This window comes from Diaporthe batatas (assembly GCF_019321695.1).
Source record: "Diaporthe batatas strain CRI 302-4 chromosome Unknown Contig00010, whole genome shotgun sequence".
NCBI lineage: Eukaryota > Fungi > Ascomycota > Sordariomycetes > Diaporthales > Diaporthaceae > Diaporthe > Diaporthe batatas.
In genome coordinates, this window is record NW_025408557.1 from 764,696 (window position 1) to 780,039 (window position 15,344).

The 15,344-nt window shown below is 56.2% G+C and overlaps 1 protein-coding gene across 1 annotated transcript; it reads left to right on the top strand.

The window, feature by feature from the left end:
- Positions 1–1,658: 1,658 nt before the first annotated feature.
- KVR01_008535 (AAA family ATPase midasin) lies at positions 1,659–15,170 on the top strand (the record flags this gene model as incomplete). Its single annotated transcript, XM_044792671.1, has 4 exons — positions 1,659–1,990; positions 2,065–2,152; positions 2,295–8,786; positions 9,024–15,170. 4 exons carry the CDS (start codon positions 1,659–1,661, stop codon positions 15,168–15,170), a joined length of 13,059 nt encoding a protein of 4,352 aa, XP_044642302.1.
- Positions 15,171–15,344: the final 174 nt, after the last annotated feature.

A 15,344-nucleotide genomic window follows, 5' to 3' on the forward strand; every position in this document is an offset into this window, starting at 1 on the left:
TGGCGAGGGAGGGATCAGTCGGTCGAGTCCTGTGGCTTCGATGCGCGCTGCACCGATGATGCTCCAAAGATTTCGCAGAAGGCTTGAAGCTGCGTTACTTAGGTAAGCAAGTGGTGTCCTCTGTGTGGGTCCCGCGCGTGGGTGGACCCGCCTTCTCCAAGGGTAGGAATGATCCCTGTAAAAAAGTTCCTGCGGGTAGACGCAGTCAGGACCGACGAAAAAAAAGATCATCTACATTGTCGCCCCAAACGACAAACCCCAGGAATATCTCGCCAGCCATGGCGAAGTTCGACGTGAGCTCGCAGAGGGCCTCTCTGCTCAGCGACGCGACCACATTGGCGTATTTACCGCCCGAGTTGCTGCTCGTCATTCGCGACCAGAACCCGACAAACCTTCTGGACGCTCTCTCGCAGGCGGCGCTCATACCTCGACTTACAGGTCGCATATTCGCCCATTTCGAGTCCGTCTTTGCAGACCTCAGCGCACGCTGGGTCCTCAACGCTCCGCACGGGACCTGCGACGATGCCATACTCGCATCCTTTGCTAGAGTGTTACCCTTTGCCCCTCAGCTTTCTGTCTTCCTACAAGATTATCTGAAGACCATCTCATCCCGGACCCGACCATCACCAGGGTCACGCACTGCACCCCTCGACCTTGCCGAGTCTTCAAGATCGTTGGGCGCAGATGCATTCTTAACGAGGCTTCTGGCAGTATGGCGCTTGATCAACTTTGATCGCAAGGCCTTCGCCTCTTTGGTGCTGCCGTCTGATGTGCAAACCCTCTTCTCACACTCACACGCCCCTGTCAGATATCTATCAATACGAATTTTCTGTCTCCTTCTAAGGGCCTCGGATAACAGACTCGAAGCACTCATACGGCACCACATCCCTGAGAATGAGTCCCTGACTGGTGATTTTGACGGGAAGCCTATAGACTATGCGTTCTTGTCATTATTTGAGCACGCGCGTGCCGAGTCGATACAGAAGCACATCGCCATCGTGAAAGAACAAGTGCAAGAACTTGCCTCATCACACATTCCACCCCAGAATCTCACCAGCCTGGTCGTGCATTATGGGGATACCGTACTTCCCCGGCCACGTGGCCCGCCCAAGCAGGGCTCTTCTCTCGTTGCCACTCCCACGACCCTGCGAAACCTCGAGAGTCTGGCAAGGCTTCTCCAGCAGCCAGGACCCATCCTTCTCCATGGACCATCTGGTGCTGGTAAAACAGCATCTGCTCTGGAGCTGGCACGGGAGCTCGGAATGGACGAGAGCCTCGTCACACTGCACCTAAACGAGCAGACTGATGCGAAAATGCTCATCGGCCTGTACACTACCGGGACAAAGCCCGGCTCTTTCGAGTGGAGGCCGGGCATCCTGACCACGGCTGTCAGGGAAGGAAGATGGGTTCTGATAGAAGATCTCGATCGCGCGCCAACCGAGGTCATGAGCACTCTGCTTCCTCTCATTGAACGGGGCGAACTCCTGATTCCCAACCGCGGTGAAACGATAAAAGCCCCCAGCAGCTTCCGTATTTTGGCTACAGTAAGGACACACAAGGGGATGGACGGCCAGGAGAATATCCCCTCGTTGCTCGGGCTACGGTTTTGGACCTTGTTACCAGTGCAAAATATGCTTCAAGACGAGCTCCAAACAGTAATGCACGAGAAGTATCCGCTTCTCAGCAAATTCGTGGCAGACCCGATTCTCAAGGTCTATGAACGAGTCTGTCTCCTGCTGAGCAACTCGGGGCTTATCCCGGGCGTCTCAGCGGCGTCAGAACGTCCAATCAGCTCGAGAGATCTCTTCAAGTGGTGCAGGCGGTTGGAGAGGATTATCGCCTCAACAGGAGCGAAGACAGGCGACGAACCGATGAGCGAGACGGCGTACGACGGCATGTTCATGGAGGCGATCGACTGTTTTGCAAGTGGAATCAAGGACCACCGGGTGCGAGACAAGCTAATAATTCACATTGGCGAGTTGATGGGAAGGTCGAGCCAGCGCGTGGAGCATCATTTGAGTTCGCACATTCCCCGCCTCTCTGAGACCGAGACACACCTCACAGTCGGACGCTCAACGCTGCGGAAAACAAAGCGACCGGATCGCATCACGAAATCCAGGAGGCCCTTTGCGCCGACGACACACGCGCGGCGGTTGTTGGAGCAGATCTCTGTGGCAGTGGGCTTGAAGGAACCAGTTCTGCTGGTGGGAGAGACCGGTATAGGCAAGACTACCGTGGTGCAGCAGCTGGCTGAAAGCCTGGGTCAGAGGCTTGTTGCTGTGAACCTTTCCCAGCAGAGCGAGGTTGGCGATCTGTTAGGTGGCTTTAAGCCCATCAACGTGCGCAACCTGGCTGTCCCCCTGAAAGAGGAATTTGAGGACCTGTTTGCGGCAACTGGTATCTCAGAGGAGAAAAACCAGAAATACTTGAAGTCCATCAACAGGGGCATTGCGAAGGGCAAATGGCCCGAAGTTGCAAAACTGTGGGCTCAGGCGCCCAAGATTTTCGAAGAAATTCTCAAGATGAAGGTCAAGGAAGAAAAGAACAAGGACCAGACCCGGGATGTTGATGGGCAGCCTGCGAAGAGGCGGAAGACTGGCTCGACAAGATTGGAGACGCTGCTGGAGCTCAAGCCTCGTTGGGACAAGTTCTCCAAGAACCTCGAGCAGTTCGCCATTCAGCTGTCCGGTGGGGCAGGGGGGTTCGCGTTTGCCTTCATCGAGGGCAATATCGTCAAAGCCGTCAGGAATGGAGACTGGGTGCTCCTGGATGAGATAAATCTGGCATCACCGGACACGTTGGAAAGCATAGCAGATCTGCTCCAGGCAGGGCCGGACACGACGCCATCGATACTCTTGTCAGAGACAGGCGAGATCGAGAGGATCCAAGCTCACCCCAACTTCAGGATATTTGGTGCGATGAACCCAGCAACCGATGTCGGCAAGCGGGACCTGCCTCAGGGCCTCAGGTCAAGATTCACAGAGTTATATGTCTCTAGCCCAGACAAGGATTTCAAGGATCTTGTTACGATCATCAAGTCATACCTCAACGGTCAAAACTCCCAGGTTGACCAGGCTGCGGACAAGGTCGCCAACCTCTACATGCGTATCAAAGAGCTTGCTGAGGCCAAAGCACTCGTTGACGGCGCGAACGAGGTTCCCCACTTCAGCTTGCGTACCTTGACCCGAGTATTGACATATGTCAATGACGTGGCTCCATATTATGGACTGGAGAGATCCTTATACGAGGGCTTCTGCATGGGATTCCTCACCCTGCTGAGTCGAGCGTCCGAGATGCAGGTCATGCCTCTTATTGTGCAGCACTTGCTTGGCAAGGACCCCCACCGTCTTCTATCAAGGCCGCCCAAGTACCCGGCCGACGGGCGTGAGTACGTCAAGTTCACGGATACGGACAACAACCGAGTCTACTGGCTACTCAAGGGAGCCGAGATCCCGCAGGAACGGGCAGACTATATCAGGACGCCGTACGTCGAGCGGAACTTACTGAACTTGGTGCGAGCCACCTCGACGAGGCGGTTCCCTATTCTCATCCAGGGTCCAACGTCAGCAGGAAAGACGAGTATGATCGAGTACCTTGCCGAGTACAGCGGTAACAAATTCGTGCGAATCAACAACCACGAACATACTGATCTGCAAGAGTACTTGGGCACCTACATATCCGGCTCCGACGGGAAGCTGAAGTTCCAGGAGGGTCTGCTGGTACAGGCCATGCGTCAAGGACACTGGATCGTCCTCGACGAACTGAACTTGGCACCCACCGATATCCTCGAAGCTCTCAACCGTCTTCTCGACGATAACCGCGAACTGTTGATCCCAGAGACTCAAGAGATCGTCCGCCCTCACGAGAACTTCATGCTCTTCGCAACCCAAAACCCGCCAGGACTCTACGGCGGCCGTAAAGTCCTCTCAAGAGCTTTCCGCAACCGTTTCCTCGAACTCCACTACGACGACATTCCCGAATACGAGTTGGAGCACATCCTGCAGAAGCGCAGCATCAACACTGCCCCATCCGACTGCAAGCGGATTGTCTCTGTGTACAAGGAGCTTTCCCGCTTACGGCAGACCAGCAGGGTCTTTGAGCAGAAAGACAGCTTTGCGACGCTGAGAGATCTCTTCAGGTGGGCTCTTCGGGATGCGGAAACACGCGAGGACATTGCGAACAATGGTTTCATGCTCCTGGCAGAGCGTGTCCGGGATGATGAGGAACGCGACGCGGTGCGGCAAGTCATCGAGACCGTCTTCAAAGTGAAGATTGACCCGGACGAGCTTTATAACGAGCGGTTCAACCGAGCGATGCGACGAGCTGGCCTCAAAGACAACAAGCAGGGCGTTGTTTGGACAAATGCCATGCGCCGACTGTATACCCTGGTCTCGCAGGCTCTACGGAATAATGAACCAATTCTACTGGTCGGTGAGACCGGATGTGGAAAGACGACAATTGTTCAATTGCTTGCCGAATCCCTGGGCAGAGAACTCCACATCGTCAATGCCCACCAGAACACCGAGACGGGTGATTTGATCGGCTCGCAGAGACCAGTCCGGAACCGCGGGGCCATTTCTGAAGCCTTGAAGCAATGTCTCGTGGAGGCTTTTGAGGCTATAGGACAACCTCCTCAGGGCAGCATCGACGACCTTCTGGCACGCTACCACGCTCTCTCTGTGGATGAGAAGAGTCGCATCCCTGATTCTGTGCAAGAGAAGGTCGTCGCCAACGAGATCAGGAGCAAGGCTCTCTTCGAATGGTCCGACGGCAGCCTTGTGCACGCCATGAAGGAAGCACACTTCTTCCTGCTCGACGAGATCTCCTTAGCTGACGATTCTGTCTTGGAAAGACTCAACTCTGTGCTTGAACCCGGGCGAAGCCTGCTGCTAGCTGAGAAGGGCACCGACGACTCATTCGTGCGCGCGGCGGATGGCTTCCAGTTCTTCGCTACCATGAATCCTGGAGGTGACTTCGGCAAGAAGGAGCTCTCTCCCGCGCTGAGGAACCGTTTCACGGAGATCTGGGTGCCGCCATTGTCAAACAGACAAGACATTCTGGACATTGTGGTTGACAAACTGAAGCCCCAGTTCAGACCTCTTGCACATGTCATCGTGGACTTTTCGTACTGGTTCGGCAAGACGTGCCGCTCCTCATCGGCTACTGCCTTTTCGATCCGTGACATTCTGGTCTGGGTGAACTTTGTCAACCATGCTGAGAGCATGCAGCCAGCTATGGCCGTGTTGCACGGAGCAGCCACAGTGTTCATCGATACCCTTGGTGCCAACCCCTCAGCTCTACTGTCACTCGATCCCAAGACCATGGATGAACAGAGGCAGAAATGCTTGGACAAGCTGAATGAGCTTCTTGGAGACGGGATCGACGTCACTGCCACCTACCGAAACGAGCCACAATTGGCAATCGGCCAGGATTTTGTCCAGATCGGGGAATTCTCTGTTGCTCGGATGCCTCACGGCAAAGATGACTCTGCGTTCGCTTTCGACGCCCCAACAACCAAGATGAACCTCATGCGAGTCATCCGTGCTCTCGCGGTCAACAAGCCTGTTCTGCTTGAGGGTAACCCGGGCGTAGGCAAGACGACACTCGTCAGCGCCCTGGCTCTGGCATGCGGAAGGCCGCTCGCCCGGATCAACCTTTCAGATCAGACGGACTTGATGGACCTCTTTGGTACCGATGTTCCCGTCGAGGGTGCCGAGGCTGGCAACTTCGCATGGAGGGACGCACCTTTCCTCCAAGCAATGCAAAAGGGCGAGTGGGTGCTGCTGGATGAGATGAACCTTGCCTCCCAATCTGTCCTCGAGGGCTTGAACGCCTGTCTTGATCACCGTGGAGAGGTATACGTTTCGGAACTGGACCAGGTCTTCAAATGCCACCCAGACTTCAAGCTCTTCGCTGCCCAGAATCCGCACTCGCAGGGCGGCGGCCGAAAGGGTCTGCCCAGCTCGTTCGTCAATCGTTTCATCGTGGTCTATGCCGATGTATTCACGGAGCAAGATCTTATGCTGATTGCCGGCAAGAGGTATTCCGACGTACCTCAGGACACCATCCAAAACATGATCAGATTCGTGTCAGCGCTGGATTACGAGACTTCTATTCGCAAGTCTTTCGGTGCCCACGGCTCTCCTTGGGAGTTCAACTTGCGAGACTCGCTTCGATGGCTGGAACTCTTAGCTTCCAAGGACAACTTACTCGCCTCAGCTCAGGCGTCAGATTTCTTGGACATAATCATCACCCAGCGTTTCCGCTCCAAGGTTGACAAAGAATGCATCGCACAGCTGTTCAGAGACGCCTTCGGAACGCTGCCTCAGCCGCACAGTCTGTATCATAACCTCACATCAGCCGTATGTCAGGTCGGACTTGCCATGCTGGATCGCAACCCTCTGCTCCAGCCGAGCAGATTCCCCAACATGGACATCGTGCCTCGTCTTGCAGAAATCGAGTCACTGCTGATCTGCGTCAAAAAAAATCTGCCTTGCATCCTTGTCGGCCCTTCAGGGAGCGGGAAGTCATCGCTGCTAAATCAAGTAGCTGCGTCCGTCGGGAAGGAAATGGTCGTGTTCCCTCTGAACGCCGACGTGGATGCTATGGATCTAGTCGGTGGATTCGAGCAGGCCGACCCCTTGAGAGAGCTCCACGCAAGTCTTGACGAGCTTCATGACGCACTCTTAGAGTTTGCCTTGTCTCTGCTGCCTCAGAATTCGTCACAAAATGCAGTCAACCTGATAAGCATCCTTGACAGGCGCCGAGGAGAAGACGACCTCTCTGAGATCATTACGCGCATAGAGGCACTGGCCTCAGAGGTAGCAGCCGACTCACTGCTGGGCCAGCGACTTTCACATGCACACCAAATGCTGAATTCGCCCAGAACACTCGCGAATCCGCGGTTCGAGTGGCTCGACGGAGTCATCGTCCGCGCCTTGGAGGCAGGCAAGTGGCTCGTCCTCGACAACGCCAACCTGTGCAGCGCATCGGTCCTCGACAGGCTCAACTCGCTGCTTGAGCGTCCCAATGGGTTCCTGAGCATCAATGAGCACACTGGTCCGGATGGCGAGCCTAGGATCATCAAGCCTCACCCTGAGTTCCGCATCTTCCTGACCATGGACCCGCGCTACGGCGAACTTTCCCGTGCGATGCGGAATCGATCCGTTGAGATTTACCTTGAGGAGTCACAGCTGAGGAGCGAGCGATATCTCTCAAAGATCACGGAAATTGAATCTTCGATGCGGAGATACAGTCACGCCACTCACGTGAGCTCCGAAGCGTTTGTGAACGGTGGTGTTGAGGTCGCCCGTCTAGCACTTGACAATCTCGACCTTTCAGATGTGCCCCTCCTGGCAAGATATGAGAAGGCTTCTACGAACGGCTTGGGTTCTTTACTAGATGCAGCATATCCTGACACTGATTCCGGTCTATCTGCACTTGTGTCATATGTGCAGTCTCCAAAGGCCGCGCCGATAAGACAGGCTATTCTTAACCTGTATACGGCTACAGCCACGGACGTTTCAGGGAACGACGTGTTGACTGCTGCGCAGCCTCTTCACACTCTACACAATGCTCCAATGGTCAAACTCATGGAGAATCAGTCAAAAAACGCTGCGGAGTGGCTCGCGTTCTGCTACGAGGTCTTCGTGGAACTCCAGTACGCGCAGCAAGCCGTGCAGTCACAGATCCGCACTCTTGACAGGACCAAGCCTTCCACGCTCAACCGACTGCAGCGATCTCTGGTTTCAGATCAGGTCGCCAGTGTGGCGAAAGACTCGACAGTCAACGTGGCAGGGTTCCTGAGCTCCATTGTTCAGGTGGTAGAAGCACTCATAGGCGACAGCCTGAGGCGTTCAGAATGCAGCACCGAGGTCAAGCCGATTTTGCGGGCCGTTCTTCACTACTGGTGGAGAACCTTGACCTTCGTCACTGGTGCTTCATTTGAGGAGGCGAGGTTCCAGGCCCATCTCAAGCAAGGCATCGATGCACTACAGTCCACCGCGGGCAGCTCTGACAGCGAACGAGGGCTCCAAGTGATTACCAGCATCCTTGGCAACATTCAAGATGCCTTCACTGTTGGCTTCAAGCTCACCACAGGACTGAGTATGGAGACGCTCTGGACTCTTCTACGGCCTGCTGCCATCACTGACGAGGCCGCGTTCTCGGCTATTGGTGAGATGGAGAAGCTCGCGAGTCGCTTCGATGCCATCAGGTGGAAGTCGAATGCTAGTGTTGCCGACCTCAGCAAGGCCATTTCATCTCTGGCCGAGGCTTACAGTATTGTGCGCATGAATGCCACCGCTGCTGCCGACCTGATAAAAGCACTGCAAGGAGAAATCCAGCTTCTTGAGGATAATGCAGATGATGCTCGTGAGGTCACGCCATTCTTCGAGCAGGAATTCGAGACCCTGAGGCAAGCATTAACCGTCCACCGGGCGTCGCGCCAGTCGTCTGTCTTTGTGGACTTCCAGGACGTCGTCGTGTTGTCAAATATCCCCACGCTCTCGCAGATGCGGCTGCAGAGCTGGAACAGTGCTCAACGGCTTCTTCATTCCTTGGACTATGTTCTTGCCCAAGCCTCGGATTCACACCCTTGGAATGGCAAGCTAATGTCGAGACTTATCCAGCAGTATGAGTCGACAGCTGCTGCCAATCTCGCCGCCCTGCAGTCCCTCGAGATAGAGCTGCCAGCAATGGGCAAGCTCCTGGCAGGATCCTCGGAAGCCGTGTCGGCAGACTCTGTCGGGTGTCTCAATCAGATCTTGTGGCACCTACTGCGGGAAGTAGCTGGTTCTCATGATGCGCTCTTGCTTCAGGACTTCGTGTCCCTCTTTGAGCTCCTGTCAAGAAAGTTGAAGCCAGCCTCGGTGAAGATTGAGCCAAACGGTCTGATCTTTGAACTCCCGAGCGGTGGGCCGACCCAGCAGTCTAAGTGCCCTGAGCACAGTGCGGCCATCTTCAAACAGCACTTCATTCCCTCCATCGTTGCTCTGGTGGCTTCCGAGAAATCATTGACTCAGAAGAGCGCTTTTGCTGCCGTCGCGTGGGTCCATTTCGCCATCGGGTGCGTCAAGCTCTACGTTCCGGACAAGATATTCGACCCCTACCTGCGGGCCGAAACAGAACGTGATTCCCATGAAGAGCTTCTGGCCAACCTGAGGCACAAGTGGCACGCCTTGTGCGCCTTCGAAGAGCGATTCACCGGCCAAACATCCAATTTACGTGCTGAGCTGGTGCGCCAGGAGATCGAGCAACTGGGCGAGCCTCCGGCTGCCGCTGTTACTATATACCGCCCGACCAGCGTTGACTTGGGCAGACTGCAGGGAGAATTCAACAACGTGCTGAACGCCGTTGTGAAGAGCGATGTCGCGTCTGCCGTCTTTGATTATCTGGCCACCGGTACCGAAGACAAGGCCGAACAAGTCCAGCTTGTCAAGGACAACGTGCTTCACCTCATCGAACGTCTGTCAAGCCGCTTCCAAGTCTATGAGGATTTAACAGTACCCTTGGTGACAATCTTACGCTCCTTGCAACTTGGACTCTCCTTGAGCACCGACTCTGGGGCCGGACATCGATCAGATGCTGCTTCGTTGCTCAGCGTCACGCCGATGTTAGGTGGATCTGTTTGGAGTGGCACAAGCCAACTGCCTCCCCAGAGCTTGGAGTTCCTGTCTTACATTGGTCTTTGGGTCAGTGTAAACGGAATCGAAAGCCTCGACACTACTCTCCGACAGCTGACATTCGAATCTGTCCACTATTTCTATGAGGAGTGGAGCAAGAAGCTCGATTCTGACAAGAGGGAGGAGGCAGCCAAAAATAGCATGTATCGGTACAAGGGTAGCCTCGATGACGAGGAAGAGGCCGACCAAGAAGATTTCAACGAGCTGTTCCCGGATTATGAAACGGAGAATGTTGAAGACCAAGCTGCCACAAAGAAGCCGGGTCAGGCGTCTCGAAATTTAGCACTGAGGTTGGCCGAACGGCACGAGAGGATTTTCCTGACGCCCCAGGGTACTCAGCAGAGTATGATCAACTTCTGCAAGGGCGTCGCCCGCAAGGTCTCCAGTGAAGCCGCGCAGTCTTCCCTAGACGCCCATACGGATCGGTCGCTTCTTCCTGGCGCATTGCTGGTTCTCGATGAGAAGATGGAAAACTTCACATCTAGCACGACTTCTGCTGGCTACAATTTCTACACCAGTGCCAACTTGTTCGAATCCCGCAAGCTTGTGAACCTGGTGCATGGCATCCGCATGCGGTTCAGGGAACTCCAGAGAGTCGATGAGATCGCGCACTTGGAGCCTATCACTGATGTTCTCACCGCCTGCGATCACGTCCTCGAGCTCAGTCACTCGGATCCTCTTGCCAAGATTATAACCCGCGTCGAGAAGCTGGTGGCATTTTTCTACGAATGGCAGCATGGTGGTTGGGCTAGCCACATCTACGGCGCCCCGGAAATGTACAACAAGTTGACAGACACGGTCGTCAGCTGGCGTCGCTTGGAACTCGCAACTTGGGCCAAGCTGTTCGACATGGAGGTTGAGAAGTGCCAGACCGATGCCAAGTCCTGGTGGTTCGTCGCCTACCATGCTGTCATCGCCATCCCCATGACCAAGGTTGACCTGGGCCACGACTTGAGGGATTATTCGATTCAACTGGTGTCTGATCTCGAGATGTTCTTCTCCGAGGCCGTGTTGGGCGAATTCGACACCCGCCTCCGGTTACTGCGCCAGTTGAGCAAGGAGCTGGAGCTCCTCGTCGTTGACTATGCACCACTCAGCCCCATCCACAACGCAGTGCTGAACTTCATTTCGATGTACAGCCGCTACCAGAGCAAGGTGGTAGAGGCCATTCAAAAAGGAAGGGCAACGGTCGAGAAGGCCATGAAGGATGTCCTCTTGCTCGCCAGCTGGAAGGATACCAACATCGTGGCTCTGCGGGATAGTGCTCGCAAATCCCACCAGAAGCTGTTCAAACTCGTCAGGAAATTCCGAGCCGTCCTTGGTCAGCCCATGAGAACCGTCATCGACCAAGGACTCCCCGATGAGAGCCACTCAAACAGCACAGCATCAAAGCCCCTCGCTCCAGCACCACCAAAGCCGAATGACTCTGCGGCCGACGTATGTCAACAGCTCATTCCTGGGTGGCTCGATGACGCTCATGCCAAGCGACTCTCAAATGCTGGCAAGATCATCAGCATCATGTCCAAGGCGTCTCAGCTGCCTGAGTCGACGATCAATGCAGCGGATGTGGTCAACACCTTCGTCTCCGACACGATGTCTGCCATGTCTTCGTTGAAGCAGGAGACTCCTGCTTTCTTGAACGACGAGAACAAGGAACAAGTCAAGCATCTCAAGACCAGGAAGGTCCGCTTGTTTGAAGAGACGGTCAAGGCGATCCGGACTATGGGCTTCACGCGCAACCTCAACGAAGCCCACCTACGCAACCAGAAGCAGCTAGCAGCCGTGCTGGCCAAGTTGGAACACCTACCTTCTGGAGGCGATTCAGCCCTGGCTGAGACCGAGTACTACTTCCACAAGGTTTTGGATCTGGCACCACAAGTGAGAAATGCTTTGCATGACCACAATGGCGATCTCACGAATGAGACTGTCCGACGAAGCACTGGCTACATGGAAGGCATCCTCCATGTACTGATTCAACAACGTGGCTGCTTAGCCGAGAATGCAAACATGCTGGCCTCCGTGGATGCTTCGATACAGAGCGTACAGTCTCTCATTGCGTCCAACGATTCCGAGAACCTGGTTACAAAACGGAACACCTCAAATCACGCTCAACTCCTTCAGTGGCTTATCCCCGTGCTGAACTTGGGTCTCCACCTGATCGAAGTACACGGCACTCGCGGCAAGGTCGCGAACGGTCCTGTGCAGTCCGCCCTGCAGGAATGGCTGACAAGTTTCAGCAAGCTTCAATCCCGCTTTGACGCATGTCAAAAGTTGCCAGACGGGTTGGATTCCAAGACCCAGTTGCAACTACGAGAACAACTTCAGGAGAAGCTTGACGACTTCGAGGCAACATTGCAGTTGCTTGAATCCGAACGGCCTGACCTCGGCTTCATTTTCCAGCAGCTTCAGATTTGGACCACTGTCACCGTCGACGACCACCAAGCCGGAACAGGCACCGATGACGCTACTGTATTTGTCCAGGAGACTCTGAACCTCTCGAAGAAGGTCCTTGATGCTGTGCAAAAATTCCAAAAGGCAGCAGCCTCCATGCCAGCATCCACGGAGGATGCATCGTGGCTTTTGCAGTACAACGACACCCTGACAAGCATGCTCAAGTCTCTGCACATGAAGACGATCATAGAGGGCATCAGCGACTCCGTTTCCCGCCTGAAGGGTCTGAAGTTGCAAGATCAAGCCGTCAAGAATGCGGCATTTTCTCTACTTGCCGTCACCCTGCCCTTGCTACAACAATACGCCATCATATGCCACACCTCCGTCACGGATCTGACCAATGTGCACTGCGCCAGCTCCAAGATGGCGCTCAACCTCGCCAAGGCGTTCGTGGAGATCGCGTCCCGGGGATTCTGCACCCCGCAGGAGAAGTCGGACGAGACATCTGCAGACTCGGGCAAGCTTGAGGGCGGCACCGGCCTCGGCGATGGTGAGGGCGCCGAAGATATCAGCAAGGACATCCAGCCCGATGAAGATCTCTCCGAGTTGGCTCAAGAGCCAAACAAAGAGAAGGACGGCGATATCGAGGACCAGGAAGACGCCGTGGACATGGGCCAAGATGATATGGAGGGCGAAATGGGCAGCGCAGCCGGTGATGACGAGGACGATAAAGACGGCAAGGATGGCGAAGACGACGAGGAAAAGGACGAAATGGACGAGGAGACTGGAGACGTGGACGACCTCGACCCCACCGCTGTCGACGAGAAGATGTGGGATGGAGACGGCGACGATGCAGACAAGGACCAGCAAGGCGATGATTCCAAGGGCCAGAAGAACGAAGACGAGAAGGCTGCCGATAATGACGCGCCCGAAAAGAAGGATTCTAAGCAGGAAGAGCCGGAGCAAGGCAAGCCTGAGCAAGAAATCGATGAAGAAGAGGCCGGCCCAGAGGAAGACGAGGCCGGCGCACAGGAAGAGATGAATAGGCAAGACCAGAACGTCGATGAAAATGAGGCGTTGGATCTGCCTGACAACATGGACATCGACGGCAGCGACGACGAGTCGGCCATTTCAGACGACGATTTGGATAAGCTCTCGGATATCCAGCAGGACACGGAGGAGGAAGCCAAGCAGGAGGGAGACGCAGAGAGCGTCGATGAGAACGACGGCGACCAGGGCGACATGAACCAGGACGACATGAACCAGGAGGTCGACGAGGACAACCTGGACGAAGACATGACGGGTGACAACGCCGAGATGGAAGACAAGGAGCCGGAAGCGGAGGAGCAAGGCGCAGACGACTCTGGCGAGAAGGACGAGTCGAAGCCGCCGCTGGACCCCAATGATGACGCCCACGCCGACCCAGACAACGCTGCGCCGAGTGACGTCAAGAGCGGCGCCGGCCAAGACCAAAACAACATGGAGAACGGGCAAGATGATGATAACTCACAAGCCAAGGCGGCGCAACGCGAGAGCGGCGATATGGGCCAAAACGCAGACGACCAACAGACCGCCGCGGGTAACGAGGGTGCAATGTCGAGGCAAAACGATGACCAAGACCGCTCGGACGAAGCCAAACAGCCCGACGACTCAGCGCAGTCGCAGCCGTTCAAGAAGCTTGGCGACGCCCTCGAGAGGTGGTACAGGCAGAACCAAGACATCAAAGATGCCATGGACGAGAACCAGGAGGCGCGGCAACAGGACGACTCGGACATGGCCCAGAAGGAACTCCAACACCTCCAGAACGACGACGACGCCCCCGACGCCCAAGCCCTTGGCACGGCCGCCGAGGACGAGGTCCAGCCCATCGACGAATCCATGGCGATCGACGAGGAGAAAAAGGACGACCAGAACCGCGTCATGCCTCCACAAGACGGCGACAACGAGAACGACAACATGGACATCGACGAGGAGGCCGACGGCGCGGACCAGGACGAGTCCAAAGACAAGGACGTGCCAGAACGTGACGAGTCTCGAAGCGGCGTGGCCACCCGACGCGGCGCCTTCAACCGCGAGCGGTCCATGTCGCCCTCGAGGACAAACCAGACGGAGGAGCCAGAGGACGAGACCGTGGACGAGACATCAACGCAGCTAGACCACACCCACCTCGCCGACCCGGAGCGCCCGCTGCGCGACTACCAGCAAGCCCTCGAGACATGGACCGCCCTCCAGACCAAGACGCACCCGCTCTCGCTGGCGCTGACCTCCCAGCTCCGGCTGATCCTCACGCCGTCGCAGAGCACCAAGCTCTCGGGGTCCTACCGGACGGGCAAGCGCCTCAACATCAAGAAGATCATCCCGTACATCGCGTCGAGCTACAAGCGCGACAAGATCTGGATGCGCCGCGCCGTGCCCACGAAGCGCACCTACCAGATCCTCCTGTGCGTCGACGACTCCCAGTCCATGGGGCAGACGACCGCCGGCGCCATGGCCCTCGAGTCGCTCGTCATGGTCTCGCGGTCCCTGGCGATGCTCGAGGCCGGCCAGGTCGGCGTGACGGGCTTCGGCGCCGACGTCTTCACGGCGCACGAGCTCGCCGCCCCGCTGCTGTCGTCGCACGACGCCGGCGCCCGCGTCCTGCAGAACTTCACCTTCGCCCAGGACCGCACCGACGTCGCCCTCCTCATCCGGCGGACGCTGGACCAGCTGCGCGCGGCGCGGGCGACGGCGGCCTCGGGCGGAGGCGGCGGCCGCGGCGGCGAGGACCTGTGGCAGCTGGCGCTGATCCTGTCGGACGGGCTGACGCCCTCGGACTCGCACGAGCGCATCCGCCGGATGCTGCGCGAGGCGCTCGAGGAGCGCGTCATGGTCGTCTTCATCATCATGGACGACAGCTCGTCGCGCAAGGGCGACAGCGTGCTGCAGCTCGGCAAGGCCAAGTTCGTGCGCCGGGCCGACGGGTCCAGCGACGTCGTGGTCGAGCGGTACCTTGACACCTTCCCCTTCCAGTACTACCTGATTGTGCACAACCTCGAGGAGCTGCCTGGTGCCCTGGCCGGGTTGTTGCGGACTTGGTTTGCGGAGGTTAATTCATAGACTGAGAGTTGTTTCATATTTTCATATTCGTAGTAGAGTCAAGTCTTGCGCGACACATAGATGAACGGGGAGTCACTTGCATTTTGGAGTTAGGGATGGGAGAACGGAGTTAGTGTTTTGTAATAAAAAGACGTTCATCATGATACCTGACCTTGACTGAGAATATTCCGCATT